This window comes from Opisthorchis viverrini (genome assembly GCF_000715545.1).
Source record: "Opisthorchis viverrini unplaced genomic scaffold opera_v5_619, whole genome shotgun sequence".
NCBI classification, from domain to species: Eukaryota; Metazoa; Platyhelminthes; class Trematoda; order Opisthorchiida; family Opisthorchiidae; genus Opisthorchis; species Opisthorchis viverrini.
The window spans coordinates 51070-69789 of NW_008752288.1; the positions used below are offsets into that span (position 1 = coordinate 51070).

General features: G+C 43.9%; 2 protein-coding genes across 2 annotated transcripts in view; one reads left to right on the top strand and one right to left on the bottom strand.

The window, feature by feature from the left end:
* The window catches only part of T265_11878 (hypothetical protein), a gene marked incomplete at both ends in the record, with an annotated part of 45920 nt that extends 32046 nt beyond the window's left edge, over positions 1-13874 (top strand). The window contains 12 exons of the mRNA XM_009178683.1: positions 611-778; positions 1078-1327; positions 4017-4210; positions 4913-5198; positions 5696-5834; positions 5983-6106; positions 6373-6586; positions 6948-7062; positions 9132-9258; positions 9532-9836; positions 12335-13135; positions 13843-13874. Of these exons, the coding sequence (XP_009176947.1) occupies positions 611-778; positions 1078-1327; positions 4017-4210; positions 4913-5198; positions 5696-5834; positions 5983-6106; positions 6373-6586; positions 6948-7062; positions 9132-9258; positions 9532-9836; positions 12335-13082 (2670 nt within the window). The remainder of the gene's footprint in view (positions 1-610; positions 779-1077; positions 1328-4016; positions 4211-4912; positions 5199-5695; positions 5835-5982; positions 6107-6372; positions 6587-6947; positions 7063-9131; positions 9259-9531; positions 9837-12334; positions 13136-13842) is intronic.
* A 3624-nt stretch (positions 13875-17498) lies between these two features.
* Positions 17499-18414, bottom strand: T265_15585 (hypothetical protein; the record flags this gene model as incomplete). The annotated part of the gene is made up of 4 exons (XM_009178684.1): positions 17499-17742; positions 17792-17981; positions 18020-18105; positions 18248-18414. 4 exons carry the CDS (start codon positions 18394-18396, stop codon positions 17499-17501), a joined length of 669 nt encoding a protein of 222 aa, XP_009176948.1.
* Between the last annotated feature and the right edge of the window lie 306 nt (positions 18415-18720).

Genomic DNA, 18720 nt, shown 5'->3' on the forward strand with positions numbered 1-18720 from the left:
AGACAGTTTTAATCAGCAGTTCACCTCTTTACATCAGATGAGTTTGCCACCCCCCCCCAATACAGTGTGAGGAATATATATATATATATATATATATATATATATATATGAAATTACGAATTCACTATCTTTATAGGGTTATTCGTGACACTGAATTTTCAGAAATTGATAAAAGAACTAATTTCGAGTGGCTGGATGGTCTACACTGTTCCTGGCATGAGCAATGGAATGAGCGACAATAACGCTGGCCTCTTGGCTTCTGCTGATATGAAGTGCTTTCATCCTGAAAATAAGGAAAAGTTGCAGTCCTACAGGGTACACATATTCCTCTCTCCTCGAATCATAAACACCGCAAACCTATTCTGTCTTTTTCATGCGCCTTATATGGCGGATCTCTCTCATGGAGTCACTCATAAAACTTTTTACCAGAATCCTCCTTTGTATATCGTTTTGTCCGGGCGATTGCGTATTTGGACCATATTGGGAACTGTTGATGTATGATTCCAAGGCAACGTAGACTCGTTACAAAATTTGAAGCACCTTAAAATTGTTTTACTGTGTGTATGGTGGAAAATGCAGTGTTTCGATAACTGTTTCATGTCTGTCACAGGGAATACTACCAACTGAGGGGTTGGCGAGTTACCTGATCAACATCCTGTCGGACGACTCGATATCTGCGGACATGGCGGCGCCGCCTCGCGGGTCTTCTACGACAACGGCACCAACAACAACAACACAGGAAGCTGATCCGCAAACGACTCATGAACTGGCACTAAGCGTGAGTACGGATGAATCGAATGCTTACCTTGACCCCTGATCTTTGGAATTCGTTTTTTTACATTTTTGACGCCATTCAGTTTCGTATGGTGGAGGGGAAGTCCATTTAGCACTTCGTAAATTGAACGGTAATATTGAAGGAGCTCATCCATACGTCAGCGTCCACATCGGACTAGAAAACACCGGTTACCATTTGGGTTTCTCTTCATAAATTATCTCTGTGACAACTTTATTTCTCTGTATTATATTCACTTACCGAACAGTTCAATGCCAATCCTCTGTCCATCCCCTGCTTGACAGGTTTTTTGCTCCCTACTTAATGGACCCGGACCACTATGCGATAATGGTTCAGAAGTTCCTGACTTTTGTTCGTATCCACTTCATACTGATTCCGCTTACGATTTGATTGACTGTACAAAGGATCTTTTACCCCTACTGAAGAACTTCTGTTCTACCGGCATGACTCGACAGTTCCCACCAGTTCCTTGTCCGGTAGATTCTGCACTACAGACCCTACCTCCTTTACCGAACGGAGCTCGTCTTGAGGAAGGTGAGACCCCACCTAAATACCGTTTTTGAACTTAAATTACCCAACCAACTAGTTTTCGTCTGTTATTGTTAGGTTTGAGGATTTCCACATGTTATCGACATATGTATGGTGGTGTATTCTCTCGTCCACTGTAGTGAGAAGGGAGGCTATTGGTGTGATACTTTTGTTTTGGTGTAGTTGATGCCATAGTTAGCAACCAGAGGGACACCATGGTGACATTACGTATCTGCTTGTCAAGCACGTTTTAGAAGCTTAACGTCAGGTTTACTATCAGTGGGGTGACAACTATCTTGTTTGCCGCAGAGTTCTCATTGTTCAAGATTCGATGCGATATCTCGAGTGGGGATGCTGCTATGGCATGATATCAACGTTTACAATAAACTAAGTAGTTATCATGGGATGAAACGTCCAATTCACTTTCACAGTTTCATGCGTTGCTGTTTCATGTGTTTAGCTCAGCGTACACCAAAAAGTCTGTGTTTGATTAGAAATGGCTCTCGATCTTTGCGGTTTCGCCTCACTTTACCGTTTTGCTACGGTTTGTTTCATAATTATTACAGACACCGATTTTCTGGATCCGCCTGTTCTTCGTGCTTAATGCATCGGAGAATGAGGTGACTTACCCATGGCTCTGGGATCTTATTGAGGAGAAACACATTCGGTGTTACGTAGCAAGTAATAATGTAATGTTAGTACTTCTTTCACCCTCACCACCCTTCCGCTACACAACCATTGCAGTTTGAAGAAAATACGTGAAGATCTCCTAAATGAACGAAGGGTGGTCGGAAGTTAATATCCAGGTAGACAAGTGTTTCGAGTCAATCCTCTTGGGCACACACAACCGACTGTCTCAGTTTATTCAGCATTGCCTAGCCGAATGCTAGCATCCTGGGTGTTTGGTTCCGCATCAGAGCAGATTGTTTGATTTTAACGGATCTTGCGCTCGGTGATGCTGGTTTTTCGGGTCTAAACTGATAAAGTAAAAACACAGCGTAGTGGGATAGAATGTTATAGTCCAAAGTCTCGGTTGCTCTGTGCAACCCTTTTCAAGGATTCCCACAATCGATTGAATACCAGCAGCGTCATTTTTGTCCGCCATTATGTCTTCTGATTGATGTTCCTAAGGGCACGTAGATGTGGGTGTATCGTATATGTGCGCGTACGCGTGGTTGTGTGAACCTTGACCACGAGGTTACTCCGTTCGTTGTTGCGTTGGCTGTGATGCGTCCTTGTTGAGATTCCTACTTGACATCTGGTTTCTATGCCTACTGTCCAAGTCAGATAGGCGGGACGCTGGCGCCGTCACTATGGTTGATACAGTTCGGTTGTGTGATCTGTAGTGCTTCAACACACGACCCTGCTACGTATGACCTGATTCCTGACTGGAGTAAGCACGTACCATCAAAATTGATTTGATGGCTCGACTCAAGCGCATGGAATCAAATCACCGAGTCGCGTTCAATTTTTCAACTCATAGAGGAAAACGCGCATATTGTATATGCTCCGTGATTCGCACGTAGTTGCTTGGCTCTCTGGCCTATGTATCTGACCGGACATTCCGCGCAGGGAATTTGGTAGGCCCGCTTTGTTCCGTGTTTCGGTTCCATAAAGTCCTTAGCTCTTACGAGAATGCTCTAATATTATAGTCCAGAAGTATCTTTCAAGTGGCGTCTCACGTGCCATTTCTATAGGGTATTCCCACGGTGACCAGCACGCTCTCATCTCTCCGTTTCACCGTCCCGGGTAGCGTTTTATCCGTTTGTTGGACAATAAGCCTTATGGGTTATTTATTTTGCTATAGTACCGTACTGAGTTGTTTCAGTTCATCCGCCCGTATGAACTCATTCAAGCATAGTTTTCTGACATGGTTCACCAACCATCCGACAACTATGCGTTTGACGGATTGTGGATGTCAAGTGGCGCTCACGTGCCATTTCTATAGGGTATTCCCACGGTGACCAGCACGCTCTCATCTCTCCGTTTCACCGTCCCGGGTAGCGTTTTATCCGTTTGTTGGACAATAAGCCTTATGGGTTATTTATTTTGCTATAGTACCGTACTGAGTTGTTTCAGTTCATCCGCCCGTATGAACTCATTCAAGCATAGTTTTCTGACATGGTTCACCAACCATCCGACAACTATGCGTTTGACGGATTGTGGATGCGAGGACTAATAATGCAAGAACCTGTCTAAATGTGCGAGTTTTCCGTAAAATATCAGTGAGAATCCACGGTTAGTGTTTGCTGTCCAAGAAACCAAGGGTTCTCTGCTCAATCTCAGTTTCCATCGTGAATTTTACGCTGTTGTTCGTTCGAGCAGCTTAGGAAGGCAAGTATTTCTTCAATGTATCTCAGCCAGGTGCTTTGTGGATGGACGAATTCATTTAAGGCCTCAGTGTCAATATGGTGCAAGAAGAGAACTATCTCAGTTCACGATCTTCACCACCGTCAACAAACCACAACGCCCCAGATCTCTCACGGTGTTTCTTTACTATTAACAGTGCTTTCTTAACTCATCAAGGGATTAAAGGAATAGGAGTTTTAGTAATAACTCTACTTGGTGGGGGCAAAACAAATAAGCGGTTTTGGTGCGTCAGCGTATCTCAGACCGCGGCGTTATTTGCATCACATAACCATTCACTTTTTATGGACTTCTCCAGTTTTCAATATTTTTCTCTACACTGCTATAGGTAAACCTGCTCGAGGAAGGCTAAAACGAGAGGTCAGCCAACGTAGTGTATATCTCGCCGGTCTCGCTTGGCGTCGAGAGCGCCGAAGAGCTAAGCTTGCCATTCAGGCATTATTGGCTCTATATAAAAGTGCTCAACGTTTTCGGTTGGCAACTGAAGTGGAGATCAAAGAGGCAGTCGATGAGATCGTCAAGGTTTGTTTCATCCCAGCTTTCGTTTGGTGTGACTTGGTTTCAAACCCAATAGAAGTTGGACAGTTAGTTAATTGATTGACTGTTTCTGCCACATGCACTGCTTTTCTTCATCAAAGTCGCTATTACTAACGATAGCCGTTCCTCAAACCATTTGGGGGGCGAGGCAGTAGATGACAGTGTGGTACAGTAAGTTCGCAGCTCTTGCGATTAGCATTCATAATTTGTGGAAATTAACTTCCCATACTGCGTCAACATTTATTGCCTGTATATTGCTGTCAGTGGTGGTAACTACATCAGGTGCAACAGTTTTTCACTGCTCCTAAAAAATAAATATCCCTGTTTATACCCAGTGTAATCTATCGTGTATTTTACGGACAACCATTGAATTAATACCGCCTGATCAAGAAAAGTAAGTGCATTCCTGGCTGCAATAATACATTACACTATCTGCCATGGGTTGAGAAGAATCACAACCGGTCATCTGTGATTTTATCCATGATGTGATGGTGTATGCTCGTGGTACAACCCTGCACGACAAACACGTTCCAACGACCTATATCTGTTCCTTTTATTTGCTGGAGAGCCTGGCCTGGAAATACACTCATTTAGCTTGAGTAGTCATCGAAATTCTGTTTGAAGTGTAATAATGACACTCTGGTTGTTTATCTTATCGAACTATATAGTTTATTCCAAATTTCCCAGGTTTGTCTTGCATGTCCCTCCGCCTCCCCCGACTATATTGCGTGCCTGACTGCTCTTGGACGCATCGCCTTACGTTTACCTGGTGTGTACAACCGGGAATTCAAACAGTTTACCACCAAATCGTTGATCCCAGACGTGCTTGCTCGTGATTCAGAGATTGAAGAGTTCGGGAAGGTTGGCTCGCCCGATCGGTCGAATGCTGTCAAGCGAAAGCAAAATCAGACTACTACACATTCGAACTCAGCAGCTGACTGGATTCCCGATGGCTGTGTTCCCCAATCTACTCGTGCCAAGGTAAATAGAATTCCTCAATTGTATCATCAGCCACCTGTTGTGTGCGAGAAAGAGGTTAGCTTCATTAACTTAGGACGATAAGCGGGTTAACTCATTTGAAAATGTCTACTGCCGTTTGTTTCCGGAAATGTATGCTTTTTAGCGTAGTGGCAACAATTTGCTGAAATCCTAGCTTAAAATGAGTCGTACCATGCCTTCGCCAACCGTCCAGCTTTCGACCGTCGACGTCGTACTTCCTGATGGCAGCATTTTCAGTCGACAGATTTTGTGATCTCCTAACCTACTCATTACCATCGACGAACGCAGTGTGCATCATTATTGTTGGAACCGCTGTCTTCAAAGATGCTCCCAACGCGGCATGCACTTCAATTTTGCATTGGTTTACTTTCGTTAACCGTGGAAAACAGACAATAAGTATGCCGTTATGAAACAACTGCACATGATACGTCTCTCATCAGGTTGTTTTTCCTCATATTTACCTTGTGGCAGATTTCAGCGACCAAGCTCATGAGCAGCTGGCTTCGAGGACTGAAGATCGAGGAGAAACCGGTAGCACAAGCCGTCATTCGACTGTTGCACCGAATCATTATCCACAACGGAGATCTGACAGGTCAAGAAAAATTGGCGCGTAAGCTCTTATCGCCAGTTTTTTTTTTAACTATTTGATGAGTGGTTGGTACAATAAGTCCATGGGAACGCTCTGTCTGTATTCGGCTATGTTAAATTGATGAGAAAACAGCCAGTGCAAGTTTGTATCACCTCTGCTTTCTTTGCAGACCGGGTGAGATGTCACGAATGCGATTGGTCGCCGCCACGTCGTGGTTAAAGCTGGCCCATTCGCAATGTTACGTTGACAGTATTGAGGTGGACTGGTATCAATCGATGACATACATCTTACGTGTAAGTGCTTTGCTTTTATCACACAAGCCGTTCCACTTTTAATGGTACCACAATTATCTTACTCCGAGGGTTCGACCAAAACAGCAGCTTCCTAGGGGGACTGATATTTCCTTCAAGTGATCAGCTAAAAAACGACTTTGTCAGAATGCATCAACTTCGGTTAACACCATTAGTACAACATAATCATCCTCATCGTGAACAACAATGCATCGGCAGTAGATACTGGTGCCTAACTGTCACATCACATGTTTGTGCTCACTTTTCAGGATCCTTGTCCCCAAGTCCGTTCACATTTCTTGACCAAACTTAATCAAGGCCTCTACAGACTTCGGTTACCCCTGGAATATATGGCTATGTTCGCGCACGCACCGAATGTCCCGGATGCGATGTTTAAGCAGCGTGCCAAACAGTTGTTAGCCGCAAATATTCAGCGTCGTCGAGACTTCCTCGATCGCCACCCATCCCGCTTGAGTGATCCAAGTAAGTAACCGATCCTCCATTTTTACGGTGGTTATTTGGCGAGTGGTTTCGTGTGTTTCTTCATGCTTACGTCGCAGAAGTTACTAATATCTACTGACTTTTTTCGGGCGGAACATTAGAAACAGAACCAGCGTTCCTATCTGCATAGTTGTTCTAGCTGTCGTTCAGTGCCATTACTTCCGAAGACGATTACTAAAGAAGAAAACAAAGCTTTCGTAGCACATTTGTACAATACGATTCCTTTAGTCTTGACTTTTGCTTGTGTTTTGATTATGAAACATTCCCTCTTGTTTTTGAGTGCAAGATTTTTGGTACACATATCATACACCTCCTCATGTTTCGTATTTACCCGCTTTGTCAGAATTCCTGTACGCTCTTCTTCCTGAGTTTGTACTACCATATGTAATCTACCTGTTGGCACACGTTCCTGAGTGGACTGAGCCCAATGATGTTGACAGTCTCAATCGGATCAAAGCGTAAGTCGTGATTCACTGGATTTCTTAGCGAAACGAGCAATGTGGTTTTGGTTGTGTAGCCCGTAACTCGTTTGCTTACATGTAACCTGTATTTTTGTGAATTTGTGTTGCACGGTCCAGTACACCAACAATAAGATGCATCAATTCTTTCCCCACACTAGTGAAGAACATGTTCCTAAGGTTTTAACTGGAAACCTTATATCCGGTTGGCTTATTTCTGCTCTCCCTCCTCCTCCCCAGACTAGAGACGTTTGAGTTTGTGCTCATCCATTGTTACCCCACCGTGCACTATGGTAGGGTGATATAATTCATTGAGAACTAGTAACTCGGTAGGAGCGAGCTAAGCAAGGTATTTCGTTCTTCGGTTGTTTACACATGACCTCCAAGTCACCTTACTGGGAACCCATGCAGAAGCTCCGGTGCGGGTGTTTTGAGAGCAGGCTTTAGATATCTTTGCTGATGCTCAGTGAACGAGAACGTAATCGATGGGGCTTATTCATCAGCGCATATAAAGCAGATAACGGACCGGTCAGACTCGTATTCCGGGCCGGTCATTTCAGGATTTACTGAAACACCCCGAGGATAGATGTTTGCCGTACACTATATTTTGAGTGGGATAGCCGAATGTATTCCAGCAATTTGAAATCCTATGCACTGTACCACATCAGTTAGACTGTTATCAAGTTCTGTTGAAATTCTGGGCCTGTGTCTGGAGTTTGGGAAATAGGCGATAAAATGTTACTCGCCAGGCTAACAATGATTCCTGATAATGTGAGAATCGGTAATATTCAGTTCCGAGTCTGCCACCGTTCGGCTAGTGTTCAGATGAAATGAGGCGCGTCCATGTGCTCATTAAGTTCACGCGGTGTACATGTCCCCTTAGGATGGAGGTTTTCTAGTTCTGTCAAAATTCATCACGTCCTATGAAATGGGTAGCCAAACTCGTAAGACGGAAGCCGAGCACTTTTGAGTTGCCAGAGGGTAAATGGCACCTCGCACCATTTCGGGTGAATTTCAACGCATAACTAAATAGAGCAATTGACATTTCGAACACAGGATTTCGCACCATAGGTTGGTAAGTTTAGCTTTCGAACTGTTGTCTTTGACAGTGTTACTGGTTCCAAGTGCTCCCCGCTTACTTCTTAATTAGTCTACTGACGGCTCACTGATTAGTGTGGCCTAGATGAGTTGAAAAACCTGCTTGTTGAAATGGAACTAATTGGGAGACAAACAAGCTATCATTCTGTCCATCTGTGCAAATCCTCCGTCAATCAACTTGCCGTTTGTCGCACGGCCCATGCTGAGTGATAAGCCTAGCTGTCAACTATCTTACTATGGGTCGGATAAAATCAAGCACCACAGTCGCCCAAACGCGCTATTGATCTTCAAGAATGCAGGGTTTATTGTAATGGACCTAATCAACGAGACAGTAGTCCCATTTAAAATCAGCAAAACGACTATCTGGTTATTTCCTATTCATATTCAATGCTTACGTTAATTTTCTGGTCCCATTTAAATCAGCAAAACGACTATCTGGTTATTTCCTATTCATATTCAATGCTTACGTTAATTTTCTGAGATTTTCCGAAGTGTAACCCCGGATAACAATCACTTCCGAATATCGTATCTCACTGTTGTCATGGTAAAATATCCTGTGAGTGAAGCCAGTTTACTCCGAATAGTCGAGAAGCATTGTACAACTGTTTTGTTCTTGTTGGGAATCACCAGCAGCGACTTCTCATCCTGTGAAATTATCCTTCTTCTGACAAGATGAACTCTCTGTTAAATATAACGTTGCCATGAAACAATAGCAGCTCAGAAGGATGATTTCACCGGATGTGTAACTTCTTTCTAAGAAGTCGAGGAGTCAGTGAATACATGGCCACCTGATGTGGAGTTATCATTTGGACCTCTGAATTTAGTCTATCATTTGATTTACAACACTGCATAGCCCTTGAAAGACCCTCATCACAATGGTTAGTTTGGGTTATGGGAATTCCGGCCTGCTGGCTATAGCAGACCACTCTTCTTTATTTCCCTATCAGTTTTCTTTTCATTACTCATTTCAGTTCGTTGTGGTTTGTTATGGAGCCAATTGTCACACGTGGACACAATTTCTTGTTTATTCGGAAAATCATCGAGCGAATCAAGCATACTCGGGATGCACTGGCCCCGGAAGATCCTATCGCCAACACAGTAAGTTGAAGGTCGCAGCCCACCGGATTTCCGTTCCATTTTTTGCTACTTTGTTTTTTTCAACTATTGAGTATTGACGACCAGTTATGAGCAACTTGAAAGCATTGTTTCATCATCGCGTGACATTCTATGGCTGAATTACAGTAGATTTTTGCAGCTGATATGACAATCCTGGGTAATTTTGTGTTCCATACCCTTGAACGGTAATGTAAATGTTGTTCTTAAGCCCCCTACTGGCGTCCACATGTTATATCCCCTGTTCTTCTCATTCAGAAACTCTACCTCACTTGCGATGTGGCACTTGGTCTGTTGCTCACTCGATGTTCCGACCTTACAATCAAAGATTATATAATTGACGTGAAACTACCGAAATCCCTATTTGTCGCCACGCCGACAACATTCAGAAACCCTGACTTTGAGCAACTACTGAATTCTTCGTCTCGGGATGCTGGCAGTCTGACGAACGTCGTCCGCACACCACTGATACAGTTCACTCCTAGAAAAGACACCCATACGGGAAAGTATCTGATACCTACAGAGTTACTCAAGGATAAACGACGTGCCCCAGCTGCATCCGGGTATGTAGCCTCTTTTCACACTTGGTAAACATACCAACATTATTGCTTGGAAATTCAAAGACCTTAAAAATGTTACCGTACTGGAGAAGCAGTGTGTGATTTTTTAGCTCCAGCTGTGGAGATCAGGATTCATCGCCAACGAGTACAAACCATAGCGAATCGGTAGCCAACCGAATTCACACTTCTGTTTGAAGACAGGTACCATCGTTATCTCCGCTGTCCCAAAGCATTGAGACTTCACAACTTTTCCCAAACTGCGATCAGTTTACTATTATGATGTTTCACAATGTGTCCGGTAAGCTTATGTACAACACTCACATAAGAAATATTCATGGTGTTCCTAAGGTATCCCCAAGTAAGGACTGCTGTTTCCCAGAGTTTATGTAGGTATAGCTATAATTCGTGTTTTATCGATATTGTTACCCCTCTTGGCAAAAAGCAAAACGTAATAGACAGTGCTGTTTTTGGAAATTGTGTAGTGAGCATAATAGGTTTTTATAAACTTAAATGGGTCTTGTGCTGGCTAACTGATCAGGATTTGTCAACAGAACATTTTTCTGTATTGCATATGAATATACGAAATCCGTCAGACTGAATACCCCGCAATTTGTTGAAGGAATACTTCAGCTTGATCCGACTGGATTTAAGAGTCGGTTAGTCATTCTGTGCTGTTCATAACATCCACTCACCTCTAAACGAGCAACTGTATCCATTCCGTCAATTCAAAGGCGCCTACTTCTTCCCACCTTTTTTCTCATGCCAGTGGATTCTGTATCAGAAGGCCGAAATCGGCAACGATAATGCTTAATGAAACTAATCCACGGCATACCAAATCGCATTGATGAAAACCATGTGCCAGCATTTAGCAGATATCTCGTCCAGGAAAAAATAGTAGCACTGATACTTCGATAAATCGTTCCAACAAACCTACGCTCGAATTTCGTTTTGTGTAAACACGTGTTTGGAGTGTACTTCGCTGGAAAACACTTTGGTGCAACTACCGCTCGGTATTGGCTTGGGACAAACTGGGTCGGTTGAGGCCTTATGGTAAACCTTAGTTCGTTCGCGTATAAAGTCTACAAAGCAAAGCGTATGGTGGTTGCAGTCAGGTGGAGGACGTTCGTCACGCTGTTTTTTGTATGGAGTGATACCCTCGCTCCAAGCGACACCACCTATAGCACACTTATGGTGTTATCTCAACTTTGCTTAGCTCAGCAAACAAATCCAAGGTTATCAGTACAAACTGAGTTATTAACGTTTCCCGTTGCGGACCCCGTCTGTCATCCCTCGTGCGAATCAGCGGGTGTTTTCGAACCCCACTAAGGGAAACTTCCGTTCTTAAAATTAGACCATTCTAATGAGTACACTTTAACTAAAGCACTTGTTTCAAAACCTACTCTTTCGCTTTGATCACTTTCATGAGCCTCACTGATGTCTACGTTTTTTCTTGTTCATGGATGCTGTCTCAGCAATGCAGTGTAACCTTAAGACATTATACTTGTGATGTGACATTATACAGTGATGTGCCAGTCTGATGTCTCAGCAGTGCAACTAATGAGAAAAAATAGCGATTTCATCTTGCAGCGAAATGAGCTCTGTAACCCCATTATTTTCGAATATCCTCAATACGAAAACTGCTAATAGAAGTAGTCGTGAACCATCACGATATGAGGTCCTCTGAAGCTAGGCCTCGGGAGCCATAGCTTGGAAATAAGTTAACTTTCATGCATCCACTAAAGGTTTTTGGTGAGAATTTGAGTAACGTTTACGTATTTCGTAATCCGAACTATTCCATGGCGGAAAATAGTTGAAGTTCTTCAAGCACGAAAAGCATATTTTCCGGATGTGCTCAAATGGCACTGTGAAAAATTGTTTTGTGATTCTACCGAGTAACTTTTTCCACGCTAAAACTGACGGTCTCACTTTACCAGCTGAGTAAAGTTTAGTCGAGCTGCCAAAGTTTTGACCCTGTCGTCAGAATGTGTGGTGTTTAAACAGGAGTCACTTAGGAACCGGCGCGAGGGTACACTAATATGTACAGTGCGATGCAATGCCCAACAACACCGATTTTTTGACCGTTGAAATTGGGATCACAAAACCCTAGACATGAATCACTGGGAAGTATAATTGAAGTGGCTTCCACTGATGAGCCCGACCTACTACACAGAAGTGTCAAAGACGCCATTTAAAAGACTGTCAGCTTCTGATGGATGTAGCCAAACATACTCAAATGTTGGCAAGTGAGTTGTTTGTACAAGTCAAGAATGGACATTGTAGCGGATCCTGCTATACCTTGGTGGTGGCAAAGGTTAGCCTCCGTCAATTCCACTTTGAAGCGTTTTGTGTGAGTTCGCCTCATATCGCCGACTGAGTACAGCTTTAGAGAAGAGCTTTTTTCATACGACACTTACTCAGCCCCCACTACGGCCTCCTTAGGTGGGATTATTTGCATAATTTGGTGTTGTTATTATTATTGTTATTACCGCAATTCTCATTAGGTCCGAATCCAAAGAAGACGTTGACAATCTATCCCAGCCAGTTCCTTCACAATCCTGTGGTCCACCGGTACAAACATTGGCTACCACAGTGGCAGCTGCTTCTAGCGGGAAACCTACGTGTTCCGTAGCCACTAGACAAACCAAACTAATGTCGTACGCGTTGCCGAAAAGAGTGTCGTCAGCTGCAGCCACAGAATCTGTATCCGCGATTGGGGGAACTGAACAACCATCCACCTTAGTGGATCGTAGTTTATCGCCCGACCAAACTACTCCAAGGAAACGCATGCATACTGTCTTGGATACTTCTGAGGTGAGATTAGATACGGGTGGTAGCTCACCAAAAGAGCACACGATGCATTTATCAATGAGTCGTGTGAAGTGTCAGCGACTCAACAAATCGCCATCCAAATCACCCCCTTTTCGAGTAGAATCTTCGCGTTTCACAACCGTATCAAAGAAACCGAACGTTCGATCAGCACCTTCAAAGAGAGAGCTTGTCCAGGTTGCATTGGCTTCACGTACTAGACAACCGAAATCCCATCAAAAAACAACCAAATCCGCCATCAAAACCTCCACCCGTTCATCCACTCCATCTTTAACTTCGACGTCAACACTCTCTCCCTCTACTTCCGCACCGCCGCACCCACAAGCTTTGACACGCAAGCGTGGCAGACCGTCAAAGGGGTCTACAACCATTAAACAGTCGGGTCGTCAGACGAGATTGTCTGCGTTGAAGTCGAGGAAGTGACTGTCACATGGTACGTCGGCTTCTGTTCGATCCACCAACGATACTAGTCGGAAGTAAGTTGTGACATCATATACATCGGTTTTACGCATGACGTGCAAGTTTGCTGTCATGAGTAGATCAGTAAAACTTACTATTCACCACGAATCTTGGGTGTGTTTTCAGTTCTTTTAGTGACCACTAAATTGGTTGCAGTTGAGCACACATTCTAACTTGCACGCACATTCTAGAACAGTGGTGCTGCTCATGGCTAAATGACTAAGGGGAATGGCACGTAAAAGCATACGGGTACGAAACAACACCGATGTTGATGAAATAAGTGTAATGAATTTTTGTGATTTTGTCGCATCGCCTTGAAGGTTAGTGGGGAACCCTATCAGACAGGAATGTGATCACTAGTAATTTACAGTATATTATTCATCTCTTCACTCACGCAATGCTCTGAGTACCTAGCTAAACTTGAGTTGAAGCTTTCCGTTTATCTGTGCTCGAAGCATTGTTCTATCATGCCTTGGCTGATTTCCGTGTTGTTGGCGCTAATTAGGGAGCTCACTTTGCTTCTGGCATGTGGTGAGCAGGGTACTCTTGTTTGGTTTCAAATTAATTGAATCAGCTAAGGCTTCTGAGACATAACTAAAAACTTTCTTTAGTAGTTGTCCTTTCTGCTCGGTGTTCTGAAACTAGGTACAACGTTGATATCCAATTACACAGTTCGAGTAGTCCAGTTGTCTAACGGCCCTATATATTTCCATTCTTTCTTCAGACAGCAGTTTTCGTGACTTGAACGGACGCAGTTATCCCCATACGTTTTCATAGTTCATGTGCAGAATTCAGTGTTTTTCTACGCATCTCATTATCATTTTAACAGATTATTGTAACAATATCTCAGATGTTGTACAGTATTCCATCCCTGAGTTTTACTCTACCTCCTAGACTGTCAATACACTTCACTGGGACCACATACGCAATATTGTCGCCTTTTGAACCCTTTTTTACTCATGCTGACAATAAATAAGCAACTGTCGTATGCAGGGCAGTATCCTGCCCGTTCCATGCAATCTCAGCAGTGCATTTGGATATTTGATACAGAACCATTTGGTCAGGGTCAGAGAACCGGCAGCGGTCCACAGCAAGTAGTCCAAATAAAACTTCGCAAAGTAAACCAGTTAGAGGAACGGATTATTATTAAATTCAAAGGAAAATACGAAAATGATTGGCTATCGAGGAGAATGTTGGTAATGGTTGTTAGTTTGTCAGCTGAGCTATACAATTGCCAATCAAGGTAACATCGTCAGTCCTTTTTTGGGGAGCAGTCGCTGACCCACCGCTATGCTCCGGCCCGCATTGACACACTGATGACGTCACGCCAGTTGGTGATAGAACATTTGCAGTAAAATTGCTCAACCCAGCGAACAAACTAACGACCGCTACGAAGGTCATGTCAGCCAGCTGCAAATCACGATGTTAGCGTGGGGCTCAACTTAAGCCTTTATAAGGAAAAATTGCAGCACCACCTTTTGGTGGTGTCGTATCATGCTTCGCCTGTTTTGTGTTCGAGTTTATTGCAGACTTTTAACCAACTGAGGTGAAATCACCAGTGTGAGAGGCGTAACGCCGGTGGTTGTGCGCCGAGCGACGGTGTCCGTGTTGATATGCACGCCCATAGCCGATCATTTTTTGTTTCGCAAAACAATCCGAGGAGAATGGGACCTCGACCGTATATGTAACGACGCTCACGTACAAATCGAACTCACCTTTATTCGATTATTGTATCCTGACAAACATCCCGACGACAAGGAGCTTAGAAGCTTTCACTCTACTGGCATCAATTTATTTTAGCGGACCATGTTAACTTAACTTTTGGGTGATATTCAAAACCTTCGTGTTTCAGATTATTTTTCACTCATGAAGGTAGACGTGGATATATTTACTGATACTGGTGGAATTCGCGGTAAACACGTAAGCAGCGAACAAAGATGGATTTCTGTCGTTTGTCCCGTTGGCTAAAACATCACGAATTCATGAGACGGTTGGACAAATTCACTAGCACACAGGTGAAGAGAGGATGGGTGAAAGTGGGTCACTGAGACAAATGACTTACATCACTGCCTGACAAGTTTATTGCCGCGCGGGTTTCTCTTCGCTCAAAGTTGTGGGTTATGTAGCTAGATTCTAAGTGATATGCTGAGAGCTCCTGAATCGGTCAAGACTGATACCATTCAGATCACTATCGAATCCAGAATCCTACCACAGAGCTCTGTACTCCAAAGATAACTGTACAGCCTTTTAACCCAACTTGGCCTACAAGCTAGTTCCTCATAATTCTTTCTAGCAGCGACGTGATTCTCTTGGCTCTTTGATCCCAATCCTAGATAGCAGTCGAGAAGCAGAGGTCGGGTTCGGACCTTCCGGTCAATAAATTCGCGCTCTAACCACTGAGCCACTTCGAGCTCTGAGACCGTCTTCTGAGCACATATCGATATCTATCGAAATTTGTTAGATCGACCGTCACTATCAAAGTAAAGTAGTCCCAGATGAACAAACTGAGAAGCCGTCCCTCGAGCAGTCAGTCAATGCGTGACTGCGTGGTAGGGTTTCTGTCATTGAAAGTGAGTAGCGCCGCGTCCTGTCTTCGTAGGAGCTAATTACGCTGCTGATCAGCCACTCTTCGCCAAGCTATCAAGTATTCAACTACTGACCGGACGGTTGTGGATGCGGAACTCCGAGTTTCGTGAGATGCGCGCTGCTGATGATTCTCAACAAGAATAAAACAGCTGTACAATGCTTCTCGACTAGTCGGAGTATACTGGCTTCACTCACAGGATATCTTACCATGACAACAGTGAAATACGACACTCGGAAGTGACTGTTATCCGGGGTTACACTTCGGAAAATCTCAGAAAACTAACGTAAGCATTGAATGTGAATAGGAAATAGCCAGATAGTCGTTTTGCTGATTTTAAATGGGACTACTGTCTCGTTGGTTAGGTCCATTACAGTAAACCGTAAACAACCGCGATCGGGTTGACGATAGCGGTAGTTTTGTTTTCACTTCTACTTGCCCGTCGTTCTCAGTCTTTCTGGCTTTGAACACACTTTTGCATGTCCCCAAACCGGTCCCCTTTTCGACACTGCAGGCAACATCGTCACGTTTTTTTCAAGAGTTCAAGGCTCCATATGTATGAGGAGCTAGTGCTAGGATTAGTAGTGTACTGTGGCACTGTATGGAACCGTAGTACTTTATGGTGCACATCAAATTCTGAAGTTTTTATACATTTCGACTGACAGATCGCTACCAAACCATCATAAAAAGGGCAAGTTGAATGTTGCCTGCTTCAAACAAAAGGTTAGACGAACTCACAATCGACACTGCTGAGGCTTGAGCTCACAAGCCTGCGGTAAGTGTTCACATGTGAACCCCTCAAAAGGGGCGAGATGGCCCAAGTGGTTAGAGCGCGAATTTACTGACCGGAAGGTCCGTGGTTTGAATCCGACCTCCCTTGTCTAAACTTGGGCAACCTGGCAATATCCCAGCCCTCGTGCTTCCCTCGGGTGGCATGGCAGCTGGGCACCGGAAGGGTGCTACAGCTGAACGCTTTCTTTCAAAAGGAATCCCGCTCCATTACTAACCTATGCATGGGTCCGATCGCTTACCTAGTTCTGGGTTTGTCGTTCATGGAATTTCGCCCCAGGAGTAACTTACGAGTTTATTTTTGACTTAATATTCGATATCAGGACAAACACCCCCGGAAACACTGCCTCCTATGATTGTACTATGAGATACTGCTAACACAGGCATTTATAGAGATATGTCAGTATAGTCCTAAACAGCATTGAGCTACATCTTTCGAATAGTGCTAATCATTCTGGGCAACTTTCTGATGGCTTGCGAGCTAGCGCGTCTGATCACTGTGTCATTGCAAGTGAGGGGTTTTCTATAGGGATGGTATTTCAGTCGATGACGTTCGTCTAGTTACATGGATGGAAATCTAAACTGTATGGCCTACTCACACGTTCACTCGACCAGAGAGAAATGTCATCGGAACTCTTTGATTAATGGTATACGGGGCTGTAGATCTACTGCAAACTTTAAGCAATAACTCAGGCTAGCCGTCGTAAAAGACGGCATCTATGAACTAAAAAGTTCACAACAGCGAACTACCAGTGAGGTAGTAGTTGTCCGAGAGGCCACTCTCCTATAACCTAATAACTGACCTGAACAAGTGTTCTGAGTATTCCAAGGATTGGAAATCGAAAACGTCGATTTTCGGCGTAAAGTTGCCCAATCGAAGAAAGACAGAAGTATTCACCAAGAGCGCGTTTGAGACAGACTTTGTCTAGTTTTTTTAATGAGACTGTGAGCAGACGGTACAGTAATGAATTCGAGAGCAGTGAAACCAGGACAGGAAGGTTTTCATATCAATGAGGTTGAGTTATGAGACACATTTCACAGTTCGTCAGAGCCCATTGGTGGTCCACCAATTCTAAGGCTTCCCATTCCGCTTTGAATGCTTTCTGCATATCCTGAGGAGCTTGAGTAGCAGGCGGTGCGTGATCAGCTAAGAACATGGGTTGTTCCGCCGAATTATCTGAACCAAGCACCAGTCCGTACATACTCCGTAAACCGAAAATATTCAGGAAGTACCAGGAGGCCGAGCTAACCCTAAGAGTAAGAGGAAAGTATAAACGGTCCACAGCCGCCTCAAACTAACCAAGATGCATCCAAAGATGTTAGCGATTCACAGCCACGCTGCAGCATTGGCTTGAAGCGATACGTCAGCGGAAAAGGGACTTTTGTTGTAAGAAATCCGGAGAATGCCCAATTAATCCAGCTGCCGATGACAATCATGGGAATCATGTTTAGAGCATTCCCTTTCAATATTTCCGACGCCATAGATGGATCTGCAAGTGAGGTTCACAAAATGCTGTCAACTACTTACCTGTCATGGGGTTACCGGCGACATTTTCACGTTTCTGAGTTCGCAAATAACCATGCTCCTTATCATTGAAGAAATACTTCCGCATTCTAAATCCCTTGTCATGAGACGATACACTATATACACAAAGGGCAACATACTTTGACGGGGATATATTTGCCATTTTCCCTAAGCAAACGGCTTCGAAGCAGGGCATGACTTAAAATGTGAATAAAAGTGCTGAACGCGTACCTATCGCCGATAGTCGTTAGCTCAGGTTTCTTTTCACTGGCGAACAAGATCGTGGTGTAATGCCTGATAACGCCAAACAGAAATGTGATAATGACAAGAGGAAGGAACACCCAAGATCGAATGGCAGGATCTAGAAACAACTCAGCCATCCGAAGAAAGAGTCGGCTGAAATAGAAGAATTCGAGAGCTGTCGAAAGCAGAAACATTAAACTCAATCAAACATACAACGCGTTTTCTGTCAGCAAGTCCCATGCTACATAAAAACGCCCATATCCCGGTGGCAAACCAGTTTAAGGTCATCCAACTAAGCGGCTTGGTTTCTTTATTTACATGAACCCAACTTTATTGGTTGAATCCTGTGGCATCCATCACATCACCACAGACCGAAGAAGCACAGAAAAGCTTAACCAAGGACAAAGCCAGTTTGCACGTTGCAAAATGGGGGTTCCACTTCAGATGACCTCAACAGACAC